At 34.7% G+C, this 19,756-nt stretch overlaps 1 protein-coding gene across 4 annotated transcripts in view; it reads left to right on the plus strand.

Annotated features, from left to right (window-relative positions):
* LOC139691008 ((E3-independent) E2 ubiquitin-conjugating enzyme UBE2O) overlaps positions 1-19,341 on the plus strand; it is a 30,509-nt gene extending 11,168 nt beyond the window's left edge. For 3 of the 4 annotated variants that reach the window (XM_071588717.1, XM_071588720.1, XM_071588719.1), the window contains exons 8-17: positions 4-212; positions 1,117-1,279; positions 5,250-5,410; positions 5,913-6,077; positions 8,797-9,857; positions 9,955-10,118; positions 10,232-10,493; positions 11,668-11,869; positions 13,294-13,400; positions 15,895-19,341. In XM_071588717.1, coding sequence (XP_071444818.1) covers positions 4-212; positions 1,117-1,279; positions 5,250-5,410; positions 5,913-6,077; positions 8,797-9,857; positions 9,955-10,118; positions 10,232-10,493; positions 11,668-11,869; positions 13,294-13,400; positions 15,895-16,133 — 2,733 coding nt within the window. In that variant the 3' untranslated portion in view covers positions 16,134-19,341. The remainder of the gene's footprint in view (positions 1-3; positions 213-1,116; positions 1,280-5,249; positions 5,411-5,912; positions 6,078-8,796; positions 9,858-9,954; positions 10,119-10,231; positions 10,494-11,667; positions 11,870-13,293; positions 13,401-15,894) is intronic. The other variant, XR_011701554.1, reaches the window with a different exon arrangement.
* Positions 19,342-19,756: the final 415 nt, after the last annotated feature.

Genomic DNA, 19,756 nt, shown 5'->3' on the forward strand with positions numbered 1-19,756 from the left:
TAGGATGGGTCTGTGGAACATGGAATACCATCAACGCAGCTGTATCCAATCCATCACCTGGACGATCAAGAGTTCTTTCCTGGGGACTTTGTAATTGAAAGCAAAGAAGACTCTTCAATGAGAGTGTATGGTGTTGTGCAAAGTGTTGATCATGCAGGCCGCACAGCTCGTGTGAAGTGGTTCAGGACATATACTTCAACAGATGAACCTCAGTGAGTCTTAGTTTCATCATATCGTAGAGTTAAAAATACTAAAATATGTGTGACTTAGTGCTTAGAGGATTTTGTGTATGAAATCTCTACCTTATAATAGCTCACTATTATTATTTGCCCTTCTTAAAAATTGACTTGTCTTCATTGACATACTTGCAGAGCAGGATGCATCTTGATTTAGAAAACTAGGATACACCAAAATCATACAGATATCATAATATTATCTCGAAAATGTGGATTAATGTTTTTACCAGCAGGTGACCCTGTTACATTAAATGCTGTGTGTCTTCCAGCAGTCATATTTAAAAATTTGTATGAGGAATTTAGCACAAAGAAGGGGCAAAAATGGGTGTATAATATTTAAAACAAATATTTCGTGCAGGAAGAATTATAATTACTTATAAATAATATATTTTTGTCTGGTGCCTCCTCCTTTGCAACCATAGATTATTTTAGGGGAGAATTTGCGACTAGTAGTGTGGAAAACTAATTTCAAATGTCATATTCTGGTCATGAGAACCTTAAATGTCCACAATCTTATGGATACGTGTTCACTTCAGGAAGCAAGCTCATTTTAGTACAAAATGTACATTACTAGTTTCATATGTAGTTAGGATATTTGAGAATTTTAGAATCTCTGAATTATTATGTCTTATATGGGAGAAAGAGAGGGATTGCTGAAAAATTTTTCAGGTTTCATCTTTCAATTCTCGTGCTTTTGCGTGGATTCCAGGAAGTTCAAGACCCTAAGTCCCACCTTGACATACCAATTATACCTATATCAAACTTGTGACCTAAATTTATTTAAGGTGCAAACCATAGCCTTTGGCTTAAGTTAATTTTGCTTTAAGATGGCTGATAAATAAAGAAAAATATTAAAATGTATTCATTTAAACATTTTCAGGCCCAAATTTTTGGAAGAAAATGAAGTGAGCGTGTATGATCTGAAGGACCACCCAGATTTCCAGTACAGGCCAGGAACTGTTGTCATCAGAGTGGCTAATTTTGAGGGAGAAGATGCAAATTGTACTGGAGGCCAAGTCCTGGACAATTACCCTGAGGGAAGAGTAAGTAGTTTTGAATTATTCCCTATTTTTTGTATTAAAATGGTTTAGAATGTGTAGGATTTTAATACTGTTGCCAGTCGGTCAGTTGCCATGTTTAAATCCTAATATTACTGAGGACATCCCATTGCTAATATGCATATATTCTAATGTGAAATTCATTCTTCAATGCTCATGATAGCCTCTGTGCTTTATTTTTTTTGCCTTTGGCTTTTCTATTTTATTATCCAAGTGCAACATTGGTTGCTATTGACTTAATATTATTGTCATCCAGTGTATTGAAAATTCTTAATTAAGCATGAAGTACTCCTCCATATTTTAGGCCAAAAATATGCACTTATAATTTACATATATTAAGTTATTTTATTTACAATTAATGTATTTAAACTGCAAGACATTTGGTCCGAGTACCCGGGGTGCAAATTCGCAATGCAGAGCTGAAATAATTTGTTTGTGATAGCTCTTAGTCAATTATTGCCAAAGTAAACATCTTTTTTTATCACCAAGGATAATCAACCAGTAATGGTAGGTTTTTGATGGGTCCAGGGGTTATGCCCTACAACATCCAAGTCCCACCTAACAGTACGCATAATATGTCACCAAGCATGACACTAAACCATTTTAATACTGTACATAATTTCTACAAGTAGAGATTAAGTGATCCAGAAATTTAATTGCAGTACATTATTTTGTCATTCACTGACCTTTCAACATTTTTTTTCGTCTTAAAAGCATCCCTTGCCGGGTCACATTTTGTTTCAACATGTTTAGGCAGCTATTCTGGCATTCATTATGAAAATAAATGTTGATTCTATCTAATTCACACCATTTCATATATTTTGTATCTAAACTGCTATTGATCTCAACAAAAGATCCTTAATGCAAGGTATTAGAAGTGATTTTTTAAAATTATTATGATTTGATGGAGCTGAAGAACCAAGTATATGCAGCCAAACCCCATATTTGTGTTATGGAAATTAATGTATGAACATGATTGCATTTTCAGTAACAGTTACTTTGGTGCATCAGACTTTATAAAATACTTATATGACTTCGTTTCCTATGCATTCAAATATGAAAGGCGAGAGGGAGCAGTAGTGTGAACAGTTTTAGGGAAGAATTTGAATATGGAGGGGCAGTACACAGAGCCACAAGTGAAAAAAATTTGAACTATTTAAACTTATAATCTCAGTCTGCCTAGAAAATGAAATGCTATGAAATGAATACATGGGGTGGCTAGGAGTAACTCTGTAATTTATGCATTGTAAGAACACCTGAGGGAGACTATTCATATCACACATAAGAAATTATTAGGAATGACTTAGACCCAAATATGATGAAGTTGTAAGATGATAAATGATTGAATATGATGAAAATGCAAGAACTAGTGACTGTCAATTGCGATAATTTGCTTTACCTCTAAAACAGTAATGAGCTCCTGAATAATAAAAAGTATTGAAATTTGCTGCATTGCATCGAAACCACCCTTAATCATAAATAATTTTATTTTGTTGATAAAAATTTGAAGTTAGTATGGCATAATTAATTAGGTGTTAGCAGGTTTAGAGACAAAAGACAAACCTAATGTTTCATGAAGGTTTCCAAAGAAGTCACCGATTGCTATTTTGTGGTGTGAAACATGTCAAAAGTTAACTTTGTAGTTAAGATAATGTTACAAGAAAGGTGATTCTAAGCTATGAAATGCTTCATAGCCTAGTGTCAACACATATCAGATACTAGACGTGACTTCAAACGAAGCAAAATGGGCAATTTATCATAAAAATGATAGTGAAGTGTCCACTGCAGATGATCTGATTGGAGTAACGTGACCTTTCAATCCATAACCAAATAAAATCTTTACTTAGTGCAAACAATTAGCGTAGAATATTACTGAATAATTTTCCTGTAATTTTCAAAAAAATAGTTTTCCTTATGCTTTCATTGGTAAACCTATAAAGGCACAGCTGGTAGTATTGTTGTCAATAATATTACATGTCTACTAGTGAGGAGTCAACTTTGTTCTTCTCTTCCTGGTTCCACTGGTGCTTGAGGCTGAGCCTAGAATGAAATTGTAAAATATCAACTTCCTCAACCACCCAAGCATCAGCTCAAGTCTTTTTATAATTTATTGCTTGCACTACGTTTGATAATACCTGTATCTCTGAAAGTTTACTTCTAAGAATGTTTATCAGGCGATTAATACCTACATTGTTTTGGTGAATAGGTCCCTGCCTTGAACTTTATTCTATTTAATTCTTCATGCTACCAAGAAATCACTGTAATGCAATGTGTAAGGATTTCATTTTTCATATAGAAAGTGGATCAGCAGATATTCAGTATCCAGTAAAATTATATCCCTTTCATCCCAGATAATTGTGAAACCACTGTTAATACATCTCATTTTGTCACCTAACCTAATCAGTTATTCTGTTATGTAGTCCAATATAGTCGAAGCCTACAAGAGTTCAAATTTTATTAAATATTTTTTTGGAAGATAAGGAATATGGTGCTCCTATTTATGCTGTAGGTCAATCAGTGGCTTCTAACTATGTGTAGAAGTAGTAGTATTTAGGAGAAGCGACCGACAGCTCAGGTCATTTGTGCCATAGGGAATGGATGGGAAAGGATGAAGGGTGGAGAGAAACCCGGCACTGCCATTAGCCTTCTCTGAACTAAGGGTGCCAAGGGGTCTGCGGCTTAACGTCCCATCTGAGGGACCGCGTAGTTTATCAAAGTGCTCTCCACAAGGCACAAGTAGGGATCTGGAGCCTCTGGGTGGGAAGCCAGTACGTTATCCGCTGCACCATCTCGATCCCCCAAATGTGTAGAAAGGCTGCAGAAAAGCTGTGAGGTATTTTCTATGGATGAAGGTTTTTCATTGCATAATGGCGTGTAACCCCTATCATTTTTAACTAGATGTCTAAATTCAAATGAGAAATTTGATGGAATGCGTTATCTATAAAAACCGAGATGAAGGGTAATGGATGAAGGTAAATGACCTCAGCTGTCAGCACACACAAATACTAATACTACTATTGAGGTGAACGGTTTTTCTCAAAAAATTTTATTGTACATTCACTGTCTCCAAACAAATACTTCTGTTTCTCATAAATATTGGAAACTATTTTTCATGTATTTACCTGCCTTCGCGTGGCACTTGTGCTCTGGGGGGAACTAGCCATTATTTAAACATTTTTATAAATTAAATTATGAAATGTTTATCATGCCGTGCATTTGTGTGCATAAATTTTGTACCATCATCTTTTTATTTTAAAACTTATTAAATCATAAAGATTGTGTGTAAAACTTAGTAATTGTATGAAACTTCTCGTAATCCTTCATAAGGGTATAGTTCCTCAGAAGTTGATTTAGATTTTGTGTACTAAAGCAACATTTAATACCTCAAAATGTACTATCTATTTACCTGAAATATTGACCCACAAAATCAAGAATGAAAGCTAAGAATAAAACTAGAAATGGATAAATGTCTCATTGCTAGTATTCAATGGTATAAAAATTTTGAGTTGACATGGATTTCAACACATAATGAAATTTTCCGAACAAATTAACGGAGTAAGTCGTGGAGGTAATGTATTCTTGGATGAAATTGTGATATCACCCATACTTTTTCTGTGCACTTCTCATCTGCATTTTGTTTTGTGTGCTATATTCACCATGCAATCTGATGAGATCCTTTCTTTATTGCATTTTTCTCAAATCAAATTGGTATCCTTTAAAAAATTGGCCAGATGCATCACAATAAAATGAATGAATATGCTGTTTCAAGATTAATGTCATAACTTGTAAATCCAATGGAACCTGAGTGACTTAACTTTACATTTTTGCGTAAAAATATTTTATATTTATTCTATAACCCTTCATCATGGTTGTATTTATTATTATTTTAATATCTATATTTAACCCTTTTAATTGTTGTGTTAAGTATGGAATCTGCAATTAATGCTTGTTTTAGGTGCAAGTGTGGTGGGTTGATGGACACGTCTCTATGTGCTGGCCTCAGGACTTGTATAAAGTTGGCGAATATGATAGTGATGAAGGTGAACTTTGGGATGATGGGAGTAGTGATGCATCTTGGGAAACTGAATCAGAAGACTGTTTTATAGCAGATGTAAGGTATGGAAGTGATATTTTATTTTCCTTAGGTCCCAAAGTTGAACATAATCATACATTTTTACTAGAAAAAGTTGAATTTATATGGCTATTTTTAAGTGTAATGTGAAGTAAATTGCTTCAGAAATGATTCATTGAAAAAATATATCCCCACACCATGGTTTATTGTGTGAATATAAATCTAAAAGAAATATAGGAAATATATGTGGAAAATAAAACCCCAAATGGGAAGCTTTTATTTTTTCGAATTTGGTGTTGGTTTTAGTTAAACCTGAATATATTAAAGGAGAAATGCTTAAAACTCCAATGGAATTTTTACTCCATTTACTATGTTCTATTTCCTTAAAATATTTTCTACATTGAAATCATTTGCGTTCTATCCCTGAAACCTTTTCTTTTCCTCCCATTCTTTTGAATTTTAAAAATTGTTTTATTTTAAATGCCTACAATATTACTATATTTGCATTATGATTGAATGTAAAACTTATGATTTAAACATTTTTAGTTGTACAGAAGAGGACATGGATGAAGAACTGAAGCCTAAACTTGCGTCAAATATTGAGAAAGCCAGGATAGCCATGTCAAGGCTAGAAGAAATTTTCACACAAAATCCATCCTTGCAAACTACTGGTGTTATGAGGCAGTTATTAGAAGTTTACAAAGATTGCAGGTGAGTAAATATGGTGGGGCTTCTTAGAGTTAAGTATGTCAGCATAGACCTTGCAACATGTTATCCTCTCAACATACTCTTATTTTCTATTTTATAAATAACTGTTTTGTTTTTGTAATGCTCGTGGTGATTCTATTTACAACTACTTAAATAGTGCTTGGGGAAATTTTTCAACCCCCATTTGCTTATTTCAAGGGAAATAGTAATGATGATGGTTGTTGGTTCCTAAAAGACTTGTTTGAGACATGTATATAACACATAGCATTGATTGCTAAGATTCCAGAGAGACACAATACAAATGCAATTGGAGTTTGAGTACAAGTGATAGTCAAAAATAAAAAAAAAACAGTAAACAGGAGCAGTGACAGCATGCATAAAAGTAAAATTATTTATCAATAGAGAGAAAGATATGAATTTATCCACTGTAAAGTTGATGTTCATACAGGAACTGATAAAGTTGAGATGTAAATGACAAAAGATTTTTTATTTCCCTTAGTTTTCTAGGCAATGATTTCAGGAATTTCAAACCAGCATAACAAGGGTTCTTAGCAAGTCCTGTGATGTAGTAAAATGTTCTCATTTGGTATTTAATGTTATTGTTAAATAGGTTATCACTCCATATTAGTAAGTGCCAAAATATGAATTGTGACATCCTCAATCTCAAGATACTGAGATTATTCACTGAGTTTGAATAGGGAATAAAGTAATCTCCTAGTTTATTCTAGGATGCTTTCAAGACTGATGGAGCATTTAGTGCTTTTCACCGTTTAAAACAAGAGAATTATTTTAAATATGAATTGCTGTTGCATTAATGTGTTCATTTATTTTTGAAATAGCATTTTGGAAAGCAGTGTTAACCTAACTGTGAACATATTTTACTATCACAGAAATATTTTTGCTTAGCCACATTTCTGTCCAACCAATTACAGTAAAACACCTAATTTACACTTTTCTAGGGATTGCCGGAAAAAAGTGTGAAATGTAAGAAACGGAGAATTTTTTCTTTGACGTGTTTAATTACTGAAGTGATTGTCTATGCTATCATCATCATCATGAATAACTTCAACTAGAATTTCTTACTCACAATCAACATAAAAACCTGCCTTCCTAAAGCAGTTAAAAATTGTAGATTCTTTAACTTGCTTCCTAGCTTCCATGATATGTAGTGTAAGCCATCCAGTACATTCAATTTGATTTCTTTCATTTTTTTTATTAAAGTTTTGTCGATTCTGACATCTTCAACAGAGTTGCAATCTCAAAGTCGAGACTTCTACTTTCACCATACATAGCCTGTGTTCAAGTTTGTGCCTATTTTTAAAGATAACCAACCAACCATTGGATGCTGTGATATCTTTGATTCCCAGTCTAATGGCAATGTGCAATACTTTTTATCTAATGATGATGCCATTTGTGGTGATATTTGACAATCTAACTCTCAAAAACCAGTCTTTCAGTAATCCTTCCAATTCGTTGTAGTTGGAATTCTTGCCATATTTTCTCTTGTTAGGTAAATGTCAGCGCTGGTTTGCATGTTTCGGAATCATGATTTTTCACTGTTGTGTTCAGTGGAGAGACCTGCAGTAGATGTTTTGTCAGATCATTATGGTTTCCATCATGGCAATCAACTTGTTCCAAAATTTTGCTTTGATTGAAAATATTCTTTTGTTGCTTGCATGTTTTTATTGTTAAGAAAGAGAAAAACACAGAAGAATCAGAGCTACCTTGCCATTGTATCTGTGAAAACGGTTGTGCAATTATTATTATTAAATTATTTTTTAATCAGTGTAGTTTTGATAGGATAAAACAAGTTTCAATACATTTAATTATTCAGGAGCCCATCACTGTTTTAATTGTTTCATCATGGCAGTGCATATGATCCCAGTTTTTAGTCACCAGCTCTTGTATTTTTTATCCTTCATGTTTTGGTCAGAGTTATGTTTCATTCCTCATAATGTCAACTTGTTTGCGATATGAATAGTCTCCCTCAAGTGTTCATGCAATGTTTAAATTGCATGCCTAACTCCTAGTCATCCCATGTATTCATTTCATAGCACAAACCCTTTCCTGGCAGACAGAAATTGCGATTTTAAGTAGTTCAATTTTTTTGTTACTAGTGGCACTCTGTACTACCCTGCCATAATGAAATTCTTTCCCAAAACTGTTCACATTACTGCTGTCTCTCTTAAGTGTGTATGTATGAAACAAACTCAAAAAAGTTTTGTCTAAAAGCTGATGTGCACGAGTAATTGCTGTATAATTAAAAAAGCCATTGACACAGTAATCAACCGAAAGGTCGGTTTGGTAGGTGATGATAAAGTTCACCCAGTACTAAGCCCAACGGCATGTGGAATTCACACATCAGGGTATGGGGGCTAGTTCCTTTCCCTGTGCCAGTTATGGTTTCCCAGGAAGTATGAGGTTACACATATGTTGGAAAACATAACTTCTGATAATGCAATTACAGGATTTATTTGCTCTATTCTTACTATCGCATTGCATTAGCCTGGTTGGAATGCTGTTCATAATTGTTTTAACAATCTGGTTAAATCTGCAATTTGTCCCCCTTATGTCACATATGTTTGTCTAAGTGATAAAAACCAGTTTTTAAAAATTAATTATTAATAGATATTTATGAAGTCTATGTTGACAGTTTTTTCGATAGTCAATGAAATCATTAACAATTGTTGAAATTTTGTTTACAAGTGAATATCTTTTGCAGGTACCTGGATAAGCTAATGGGTACTTCATTTTTTCATGAGAGTCATTTCCAAGGCTTATTGGAAAGGGTAAGAGAGAGGGGGAGAGTCAATGCAGCTCAGAGAGTAGCCGACCAAGTAAGCCGCTTGTTCCACTCAAGTCAGAATGATAGTGGTGAAGCAGATAGCACATCCAAGTCAAAAACTAGTGAGGAAGCCAAGGGAGATGATGTACATCTGAGAAGTTGGGCCTCCGTGGTCAAATTTGGTGCAGAAGACAATACCCTACCACCACCGACCCCGGAGGGAAGTGAGAGCTTACCAACTCCTTCGCCTGATGTGAATGCTTCTGCGGGTCCCATCTCAGTGGACGATTCAGGGTTGTTCTCAATCTCAGCCAAAGATAGTGCCGGCAGTAGTAGTGCAGGAGAGTCATTTGCCTCGGGTGAATTCCTTTTGAGTGAAAACTTGGCCAGTCTGGAGAGGAGGGTGACAACAGCCGCTATCAATGTGCGAAACCTGGAGGAGACCACCACATCCTCGTCCACGCCTACCGTGGGAGAGACAATTGAGCAGGTTGCCAGTCGAGAGCGTACAACATCGGGGAGTGTTGGAGGGCGACCATCATCAGTACGTGGGTCAGGAGGTGCGAGGGCAGTCAGTGAGGAGGAGGTGAACTCTTCTCATGTTTGTGTTCGCCTTTGCTCTCTGATCAAAGCTCAACTTGTCAGGGCACATGCCGAGGTGACAAAACGCTTCGGTGGACGGAGGGTCAGGTTTAGTGAAGTTGAAATGATAGTCGACTCTCCAGAGAATGGGGAGGAGGCTAATGATGAGGGGGATGAAGGGGAAGAAGGTGAAAGGGCAATGCAGCCAGACGCCACAAAGACTGGGAAAAAGGAAGATGTGGAGGAGATGAGCAAGGCATGCAATGGTGATGTTGATGCAGAGGTAGCTGAATCACAAGAGGCCTTGAAAAATGCAGTGCCCACCACAACCGCCAAGAGGAAAGCTGCAGAACCACCACCACTACCTATTGATACTGTGGAGGAAGGTACAGAGAAGCAAGGTGGATCAATGGAAGGTGTGTGTTGAAACTAATTCTTTTGTGCTCTTAGCTATTCTGTACTTTAAGCAGCTTTCTCGTAATGCTTGAATACTATATTTGATCCCCTGAACAGGTTTTTCAATTGTTGAAAATGCTCCAGACAGCCATAAGTTTAAACTTACAATGTTCCTGCCAACTGATTCCAAGTCTTTCTTCAAAACTGTTCGGAAGGAATTGAAACTTTTGAGGAATTCTCTTCCTTCTGGAATTTGGGTGAAAGGATTTGAAGACAGGATGGTTAGTTAATTCTTTAATAATTTATTATCATTGTTTTTCTTTTAATATAATTTATAATCTTTATTATTTTATGATAATTGCTGTTTTATTGGTTTCATTTATTTTCATTTCAGGATCTATACTCAGTAATGATAAGAGGACCAGAGAAAACACCCTATGAGGATGGTCTATTTTTCTTTGACTTCCAATTATCTGCTGACTATCCTAAGGCTCCTCCAGTTTGTCATTATATTAGTTATTGCAGTGATCGTCTTAATCCAAATCTTTATGAAGATGGAAAAGTTTGTGTCAGTCTTTTAGGCACATGGAGTGGAAAGGGCACTGAAGTCTGGACTTCTAATTCAAATCTGTTACAAGTTATTGTTTCTATTCAAGGTAAGTGCCAAGAAATATTTTTTGATGTATGGAAGTGAAACTAAATAGTTTGACTACCTGTTAATATGCATGGAAAAATAGTGGTTTTCTCTGATAGATATATGTTAATGTAACTAGGAAAATTACATTTTCATGAGTGTAGTTATGTTAATCAAAACTTACCCATTGAATTGCCCCATGGAAATAAAAAAAAAGAATCTTCTCAGTTCTAACATTCAGCCCATAGGTTTAAGTCATATTAAGAGTAGTAAATGTGGAGAAAATGCTACTTTGGGAGCTAAATATATTTTAATTTCCAAGGATCATGAAATGCAGTTGAATAAAAGGATTGTGTGTGCTGTTAAATATTACAGCTAAAAGTATCAGAAATACCAGCATAGTTGTTTGCGTTTGTGGTGGCCCTGAGGGCCCTTACTAACTTATGAGACCTTTAAAGAACTCCGCTAGCATAGGAGAACTTAGTTGGTTAATTAATTTTCTGAAGATGTCCTCTTCATAAATCATTCCAAGGTTACAAATTTTATCAGAGAGAAGTAAATTTTTAACCAGACTGCTTCGTATTATTTACGGAAAAAATTAACCAAAAGTTAAGTTGGGATCACTGTTTCTAAATTGTCTTATAGGAAAATAGTGGTGATGTAATGGCAAGCATAAATGTCCACAAGTCATTGGTATAACCAGGTGATTGGTGAAGTTCACTTCCAGCAGAGCATCTAGTTCTTTCACTTGATTAATTCATACTGCCTCACTTAACACTAGATTTGTTTTTGCATAGATAAACAAAAGAATGTTTGTATGGATATAGCAAATACATTTTGATGAGCTAATTTAATTCAATTCTCTAGTTGAATTCTAATTCCATTCAATTCAAATTTTGTGTGAATAATTCCTCTTAATTCAATGTCAACACATAGTGCTCTAGGTGGGTTGTGTTCCTGCAACTTATGGGGTTAGCAGGCAAGCATGTTACCCTCTCCTTCTCGAAGCTTTGAATATGAGTAGCAAATATTTCCCTTCTTGAAATTTTACTCTTAGTGGGATTTGCAGCTGTAGAACGTGTGTGTGTTGGGTCACTAATCTTTGCTGCCTACTCGCCAAAAGTGTGGCACAATTACTATTAAGAATTTTATTTCCATTTATATTATTGATACGAAACAATATTTTATTTTCGCAGGTTTAATTTTAGTGAGCGAGCCATATTTCAATGAAGCTGGTTATGAAAAACAGAAAGGTTCTCAGCAAGGAAAAGAAAACTCAAGAATGTACAATGAGATGGTAGTCCTAAAACAGGTTCAAGCACTTACCAAAATCATTCTTAACCCACCTCCTGTATTTAAAGAAGAAATATTCGAACACTTCCAACTTCATGCATACAAGTAAGTAAGATGTGCTGCTTGTGAAATAATTCTATATCAGACAGTTTCAGAATACTATCAGGAGAGTTTTGAGACTTTTGCTAAGTTTCACTCATTGTAAGTACCGTGAATTCAAGAATGTACTTGTAACGCTTTTTTTAAAGCTTATTGCTCCTTGTCATGAGGAGAGCCTGCCGCCACTAGCCCCAATGGTGGTGTGGTAATGTCCTCGTGTGCTCGTTCGATTCCCGCCTAAGTGGTTTTTCCTCCACTTAGGGCTTGGGTGTTTGTAATTTTCAAATTGTTACATCAATGTTCAATGTAAAGGTCAGAGTGCTGCTTTTGGACTAATACCAATTAAATAAAGGCAGCAAGCAGAAGAGAACATGCTAGTGGTAGAGAAATTGTGGAGTGTAAGTCAGTGCCCCTCACACAAAATGGCCAATAGCCCCTGGCTAAGTTTTAACTCATTCACCTACCAAGTCACAAAAGTAAAGGGGATTTTCAAGAATGTGTGTATCATAACATTTGTATTACACATATATCTACACATTTCAACTTACAGTACTGCAAATAGCTTCATCCATTAGCCTATTTGAAATTTAATTAAGTGAGTGATTTCTTTCTTATTTGGCTGAGCAGTGAGCATGGAAACAATTGTGGTCAAGCTAAATAAGCTATAAATTAATAAAATAACAACATTGTTGTTTGTCACTGTGTTCTAGTAGATTATTCCTTGGTGTTAAGTTGTATTCTGACCTATTGGGAAAGAAGGGACATGATTTGAGCATTATTATGTGCTCTCCCTGTTGGATTTCACCGAATGGCTTCAAACTATCTACAAGGAGACAGTGACATTATTCCTTTCAGTGGTCCATTCCCTAAAAAGAAATTCTCAGTGTGAGACACTTCATCCTCTCCTAGAAGATCACTTTTGAAGCTCAAATGAATGAAAAGCTACATTAAATAGATCTAATGCCATCAGACAACATTGATGGCTTTTGGGCTCAGTTTTTTCCTTGTGTTGTTACAGATGCTATTATCAATAAGTTATCTCACTATCTATTCAATGGCATAGTCTTGAATGAATCAATTTCATTCCTATTTTTATTTCTTCTCTAACTTATACCTTATCATTCAAAATTATACATTCATGAAAGCCATCAATCTTTCTCTGGTCCTTTCATCATTTAAACCTTTTAAGTGGAATGTATCTCTTTTTATATTGCATAATTTTGATGCAGCATTAATCTCATATTAGGTTTTATAGCCCATAATGATGCCTTTTGTCGCAAATAGTACTAGTGTGAGTAGGCTCTTTTTTTAGAGGTTCTGTTTGTCAAACACAATTGTGCTTACATTGAATGTTTTTTTTTGTATTCAAATTTAATTTGGCCAAGAAGAAAATAGAATGAAAAAACTTTTAATATCTCTTTTTTTTACAGACTAATGAACCGCTTGGAGACTTGGCTTCAAATATCAGAAAGGTATAATAACTCGCATCCGCTTTCTCCTACTACACCAACATCATTCCGAGAACTTCATGGTGAAGGTAGGTGTGGAATGATACCTATTAATGTGTAGAAGCTAATTTCAGAAAATCTCTGTTGTGCATTGGAAGTTTGTCATGTGCCAACCTCAGTGTCGCAGTCAATGCTATAACTTTAAATTGGAGAAACTTCATTTTACTAGCGTTTTGTTGATTTCTATGACTAAATATTTATAATTCAAGCATTTAATGACTCTAAAAAGTCTGGAGTTTGGGGAAAAAATTTGACTGAAAACTTGTGTGGAATTTTTTTGCCCAAAAAGCAGTTCTGGGTTCTATGATTTTGTCAAAATCTCTTGGAATATTTTGAGCATAAAAAGAGTGTGCTATTTGCTCTGGACGGCTCTCACCCCAACCATGCATATACATTTACAAGGTAGCCGCAGTAAGAACGTTTGGTAGGGGGTGTGAGAAGAAATCTTAAAAACAAGTAATTTGTAATTGGGAGATTTGCTCATAGTAATATTTTAATGTGTCTATTTATTTGGGTTGTGGTAATGATGGAGAAAAATAAATCCTTAAATCTGTCAACAAATGCAATGACATTATTCATTTTACTCCTGCAAGAGTTGTGCCATATGACTAGGGTTTTGTTGGTGGAACCATTCAGATGCTGCTGAATTAAAATCAAGGTGGCAATAGGAAGCCGATGAACATCTGCCATCCTCAGCTCTAGCCCTAATGCTTTTGTATTGCGATCAAAGAAAATGAATCTCCTTGGGGACAGTGATCACAGAGGCTGATTGAAGTGTTGTGCGCCATAAGGCAGTACATTGAAATATTATTGCAATCAAATTTTCAGTCATCTGCTGACCCCCACTGGTTTTGATGATTACAATTGGGGTTGTGAAAGTTCAATTAATACTTAAAGTAATGTACCAATATGCTTAATTGCTTTTGGAGTCTCTATTTCTTGCTCATGGAAATGCAGTGAATGATATTTTGTTGTTATTGAAATTACTATTGGTTGATCACGAGCGTTGAGTGGTTCATCGTTATTCAGACGATGTGATAGTGAACAAAACTTATGTTTATGTAGTTCAGCTGGGAAATTTTGACCCATTCAAATTTTTCTTTCTTTTGAATAAACCTGTTAATCAGTGTCTGAAATTCATGATCCTAACGTATTGCATATACTGCAAAAATTTCCGAGTACCTCCAATGAAAAAAAGTCTATTTTTGGGCTGCTTTCCTAGACTCTCATGTTTAGGTTGATTTAATATGGTGTTGAAAGGAAGTCCAACGATGCTTGATATGATGTGCACTTTATTATTAGATTTTGTGTTTAACAATGAATTTCTTTTAACACTGATACCATTCCAGATAGGGCTCTTCTTTAAAACAAGTTAAAATTGAAATTGTTAATTTGCGAGTCTGATGATCTCCTGTTGATGCCACCTAATTAAGGATGTGAAATATTCGGGGAAAAATTAACTCTACAATAGCATTCTCTAAGAAATATGCTGAATCTGTATCTGTATTGAATAAATACTGTGAAAATGTAAAAAAGCAAATCGAAAATTTAATTTGATTGGTAATATTGTTGTAGTGCAGTCATCCAATAAATCCAAGAAACCAATTCAGTACTGTAGTCTGTATGCCATTGGCTGGTTGCATTAATGATTTGGTGTGAACATGTTAAGAGCATTAATTGCATTTCTTTTCACACTCAAATAAAATTGGTAACCTCTTCTAATCTTGTTTAAAGTTAAGCATGCAGTTACCCTCATGAAGGAAGTATGTAGTTTAAAGTAGGTAATTCATCTTCAATCACCAGTTATAAGAAATTTTCATTGTTGAACTCGCTCAAAATCTTCTTAATTAGTTTTCTTATGCTCTTTGGCATCATTAATAGAACTAGTTCTCTTTCTTTTCATTAAATAAATCAATAGAAGTTGAGATACAATTGGAAAAGTTCCAGCAGACTCCTGTGGAACTAATCTGTGGTGAAATAGATATTATTAGTTGTCAGAATGCTCAGCCGAAGGTGCAGATTACATTCTTGCCAATTTCATAAATGATAAAAAAAGGACAATACCTTGGAAATGCAATTACTGCTGCTTGTGCCTCCTGTGTTTTAATTTCAGTGGTATACAGGGGGAGAAATTGTATGTAAACAATCTTTGTTTGGACCATGTATACTTTTAAAAAATTATTAACCATTCACAGCCTCTTCCTTCTTGCTCTTTGCTATGTGGGAAATAGGGAGTCTTGGCACACAGAGAAATCTTGGTTTATACCACTGAGTAATATATACTAGACAATGATAACCAGACTATTCCCGTAATAAACCGACTGTTAGCCATTGCTGAGATATTTTTGGATTCATTGGACATATTGATCATTTGAAATTTTAATTCTAAAATCAACTAGGTGTTCTAAGGTTTTCGTGAATGACATGGCTTGGGTTATTTTTCTCTCTTAATAATTTATTGTGCATTGATATTTAGTCACAGCCTTTAACATGAATAATTATAAAACATTTTTTCATTTACAGCTATCTCCAGTGCCATAAATGTTCAACTTCCTGAATTCCCATTGATCCCAGCCTCTAAAGGATTCTGCTTGACCCTACGTAAGACACTAGTCTCCTTCAGGGAAGTTTTAACCTCTCTAGGAATATCTGATAAGACAAATGGTGAAGAGCCAAGGGTTGTAGCACCAGCCCATATAGGAAATGAACAGCAGCAGCTCACTTCAAAGCCAGTAGAGGAAAAGGATCGCTTCAAAAGTTAGTTGTAGGGGTTACTAGCAGTGAAGGTATGCATCCAGCTCATGAATGATGATGCATGACCCAGCACTGTCTACATGACTCTCAAGAAAATATTTTATGAGATGTTGGGTGGGTCTGCAGATTTTGCATGGGAGATAGGTATTACTGCCTCAGTGGCCAGTGGAATTCGTTGAGGTGGCATCCAGTGAAATACATCCAGGTATAAAGAGATTGGGAAATAAATTGGTGTGCCGTGTGGGGAGTGTTTGTGTGCATGAATGATCGTGAGAAAGTGGTACCCTCAGTTACATTAAAATCCAGTGAAGGTACAGGCTGATTTTTTTAAAAACTTTTTGTTGTTTCCCAAGTGGTGATTTATGTTTTTAGGGCTTAGGGAGAATGATAATAATTGACTCATTCCCAGAAACCCATGGCAGTGTGCTTTCCAATCCAAGAAATATATGTATACCATACTTTGCGTAAAGTTTACAGTTTTTGATAATATGTTTTACTGCACTTAGAATGCCATCCAGTACTTAACAAGGTTGATAATCTAGTTGTTGAAATCGTTGCATTTCCATAAAAGAGCAGTCAGTACTCAAATCCTCTTTAAATGTGTCCAGTACATATTGTAATTCCTATTAATATGTATACAATATTATTACCAGCTGAGCTAGGCTGTGTATTTAAATATTAAATACTCGATGGTTATATTTTTTGTAGTGGCGTACCTTTTTTGCTTTGATGTGCTCTGACACTGAAGTGCAATCAGGGATCTGATGCCAGTATTTTATGCTATTTAAGATCTGATGTCCTTATAGTTCTGTTTGTTAGATTGGCCATAGTACAACATTTTTCTTGTCTTCATAAGTATATGAGTTTCTTCTTAGTGTGATTTGGTGTCACTTTTTGCTGTTTTATTTATTTAGACTGAAAGTAGCTTAATATTTATTTAGCATTACATCAGTTGCATTAGTTCTCATTATCCCAATGACTAATTATATAGTGTATGTTTTCCACATTTTAATGTGACCATTGTTAAATTATTGCAGCAGCTAAGTTAATTATTATTATTATTAAATATGCTATTATTGAATATCATGTCTATAGTTGATATTATTGTAATTATTGAAGTAAAATCATTTTATTTACACCTTTGAATATGGCCTTACATTCCATCGTGCCAATATTGGTACAGTACTAAGTGAGCATTGTATGTAAGTCTAAAACAGTCCTGAGCGCCTATCCATAACTGTTCTTCTTAAGATAGCATGGCACACATTCTTTATCAGCTCATTACTTTACAGAATAATGAATAATATGTAGATATTTTTCCTGATTACTTTTACATGGGGCAGCCTGGACACTAAAACATTTTTGCCCTCGAGATAAAAAAAAGGATGTGTTACCAAGTTTAAATTTCTGATAGAAGGAAATTTTTTCTGTGAATGCATACACTTTTGTGTCATGCTAGATTTCAAGTTTATTCAGAATTACCATGAAGTAACTTGACCCAACCATTTATTAGTTAATTTATCGACTTCTGGTTATTAACTATGTAAGTATGTTGTTGTGTGGTGTATAGTAACTGACTGGATTTCTATTTTCAAATAAGGCTAGAGGTCTGGCTTCAGAAATGCATTATTTAGGGAAATTAGTAAATGTATTTGTAATTAAAAGAGTGATAATGAGCAATCTTCAGAAGATGCTGCTATCGCTGGGCCTCTTGAGTGATGACTGAATTTATATTTGGAATTTAATATTTATTTATAACCCTATAAAGATTTATGGTACTCTTTCACAGTGAATTATGAGACATCTCTAGACTTTCATTTGCTAGTACTTGAAAGAGACAAGGCTACCTTACTCCCTGATAATTCTGTGATCCCTCTATTGCCTTGTTAATATTTCCATACTGTCTAATTGGACTTGCTCTCATCCATGCAATATATCAAGTCTTAATTTCCCGTCTTCATCCACTTCATTATCAAATTTTTATGCTTGTATGGATTTTTGTAAGTGCATCTTACTTCATTTTGTGTTGATTTTCAGTGAGAATGTGTTGTGTGAAATTTTATTTTGATTGCATGAATATTTGGAAACCATCAAAAGCAAATGGCACATGCTGAGGTTTAAAACCGACTCTTATGTAAATATTTCTTCTTATGTACCATGCGTGGTTGATTGAATGGCTTGGAATGTTGGCTGTTGTCATACTAAATACTTCCAATGTGTTGTTTTGGTAAATGAATATATTTATGAGGAGCTATACTTATTGTTGCATGTATTCATTTCTCTCAGGGATTGCCTATAACTTCATATTAAGTTTCACTTTGTTTTTGTTGTTTGATTGAAATCTATATGTATAAATATGCCAATTATAAGTGTGTATATGTATGCATGTACACATTCAAGATCTAATTGAAAGGTTTGTATATGCTACTTATGATATGAGAATGTAGTGTGTTGCATCCTCAAATTTGTTCTACATGTGGTTCTACCATTTGCATTATCAAAGTCTCTAAATTTTCTTTAAGGGTGGCCTGAAGACATGTAGTTAACAGCTGCAATGACAAAACTGTATTAAAGAGTGAATGAGGAAAGAATGGAAGATTTGCCTGTACTACAACCTGTTCACATCAGGTGTGTACAGAAAAAAGTGGTGCTCTTCTTTGAAAAATATCATTATACATACATACACTGCTGTTTGGACTCGTTTATTTTCCTGTTGAGTCAACAAAGGGTGTAAATTATTTAAAAAATTGTATGTGAACAAGTATCAAAGCTGTAAAAATATCTTGCAATTACGTTTATCCTGTATGCTCAGTGTATCTGCTTGTAAATTGGAATCTTTGCTTCAGTCATCATTGTAAAACTTTGTGTGTTGTACATCAGTTTTCAGTTATAAGTGTAGTATCATTTTGAAGAAGTTGTTTTGATGCAGTCACGTAGTTTTATTTAGCATTTTGTTTTATTACAGATGGGTAAATATTGTAAGACTGCGTAGAAGTAACCGATTAAACCTTTTTGGTGTTATTTGTTTATCCATTACACCTTCATATCAACAAGCCAAATAAAACTACATTGTTTTCAACCATTGTAATTTATGATTATTGACAGATTGTGGTTTATGTTATGAAAGACATTGCTCAGTGAATTACCTCTATTATTTGTAGATTTTATTCTCCTATTTTTCCTGTGCCCTGTTATGTATTAAACATGCACAATAAATATTGGTTGATATAATCAAAGGTTTTTACTTCTATGCATCTATTAGAATTATTTTCAAATCCAAGCATCATAGAAGGCTATGAATATGGTTCATACCTGAGATGTTCCAGCAGATGAAAATTAAGGACATTTACATTTGTGTAATTTATGGGTTTTATTTGGTTTCAAGGAAAAAGGAAGAACCAGGCAGATCAATACATTATCACCAAAGATAATTGAGTGCTAAGCCCGTGTTTGGTCAATTGAGTTGACAAAGGTTATAAAAACATTTTTGATCTGGTGTCCAGTCCATCACAAGTTTTACATACTTATACAGGTGCTCTAGTTTTCTGAGGTTTGAGGGCTTAATGTTAATTTTATTGATATGAGAAGTATATTAGAACGCCATTATTACTATAGTCAATCTCCTGGTCAA

This window comes from Hetaerina americana, unplaced genomic scaffold, assembly GCF_022747635.1.
Source record: "Hetaerina americana unplaced genomic scaffold, ioHetAmer1.1.p SCAF_3, whole genome shotgun sequence".
Classification (NCBI taxonomy): domain Eukaryota; kingdom Metazoa; phylum Arthropoda; class Insecta; order Odonata; family Calopterygidae; genus Hetaerina; species Hetaerina americana.